We start from the raw sequence: 1,025 nt of genomic DNA on the forward strand, positions 1-1,025 counted from the left end.
AAATTACCCACAGTGCCCAGGGATGTGCAGGTTAGGGTGGATTGGCCATGCTAAATTACCCATAGTGCCCAGGGATGTGCAGGTTAGGGTGGATTAGCCATGGGAAATGCAGGGTTACAGGGATAGTCTGGGGGACCTGGACCAGGGTAGAGTATTCTTTGGAGGGTCGGTGTGGACTTGATGGCCTCTTTTCGCACTGTGTCTAACTACTATCTCTAAAATAGCACCTTCAGAAGAACTACACCCCATCAGTACTTCACTGAACTGTTGGCTGGAGTGACTGACTTCCCTGTTGCTGCGATTTCCACCAATTCAGTACATTTAGATAAGAAGAATCAGGAAAAGAATCCAAACGTAAATTCTACTTCCTGTTGCCTGTAATCGAGGCTGAGTTAAACAGGAAAATTATCGCTGTTCTTTTTCTTCGTTCTCACCAATCAGATTTTTGTCCAACCGGCCAATGTCTCTGTGACCAAGATGGATGTCAACAACCTAGCCATGGTCATGGCCCCCAACTGTCTCCGCTGTCAATCAGACAACCCCCGGATCATATTCGAGAACACACGCAAAGAGATGTCCTTTATCCGAGTACTAATCCAACACCTGGACACCAGCTTCATGAAAGATGTGCTATAGCAAGGAGAGTTTAAAGAAAACTAGAAAAAAGGAACAGAAACAAACAGAAAGTGCAAAGATAAGCCTTGTACAAAAAAAAGTAATGGGTTTGTGTTTGCATTTGTTTATACCAATTTAAGATCTTTTTGCCAGTCAGTCGCTGGTTGATGTTGTCTACATTATAAAAAAAAGGGAAAAAAACAAGAAAAAAGTATTATATGTAAATTTTGATGCTGGTTTTGATGCTTTTTTTTGTCTGCTATGTATGATGCTCCCATCCAGGTCCATCCCACCTATGGCACAGTTTACTAATAGTTTATTTTTTCGTTTAGCATGCATACTTGGGTTTTTAAACCTCTTTATAAAGTAACTTTATTTTTATAGCATTTAATTATACAGGGCTAAAAAAA

General features: G+C 40.6%; 1 protein-coding gene across 1 annotated transcript in view; it reads left to right on the forward strand.

The window, feature by feature from the left end:
* The window catches only part of arhgap39 (Rho GTPase activating protein 39), a 353,142-nt gene extending 352,458 nt beyond the window's left edge, over positions 1-684 (forward strand). Inside the window, exon 9 of the mRNA XM_048612924.1 lies at positions 442-684. Within this exon, the coding sequence (XP_048468881.1) occupies positions 442-636 (195 nt within the window). The 3' untranslated portion in view covers positions 637-684. The remainder of the gene's footprint in view (positions 1-441) is intronic.
* The last annotated feature ends 341 nt before the right edge of the window (positions 685-1,025 follow it).

Source organism: Rhincodon typus, chromosome 2, assembly GCF_021869965.1.
Source record: "Rhincodon typus isolate 14 chromosome 2, sRhiTyp1.1, whole genome shotgun sequence".
Taxonomy (NCBI): domain Eukaryota; kingdom Metazoa; phylum Chordata; class Chondrichthyes; order Orectolobiformes; family Rhincodontidae; genus Rhincodon; species Rhincodon typus.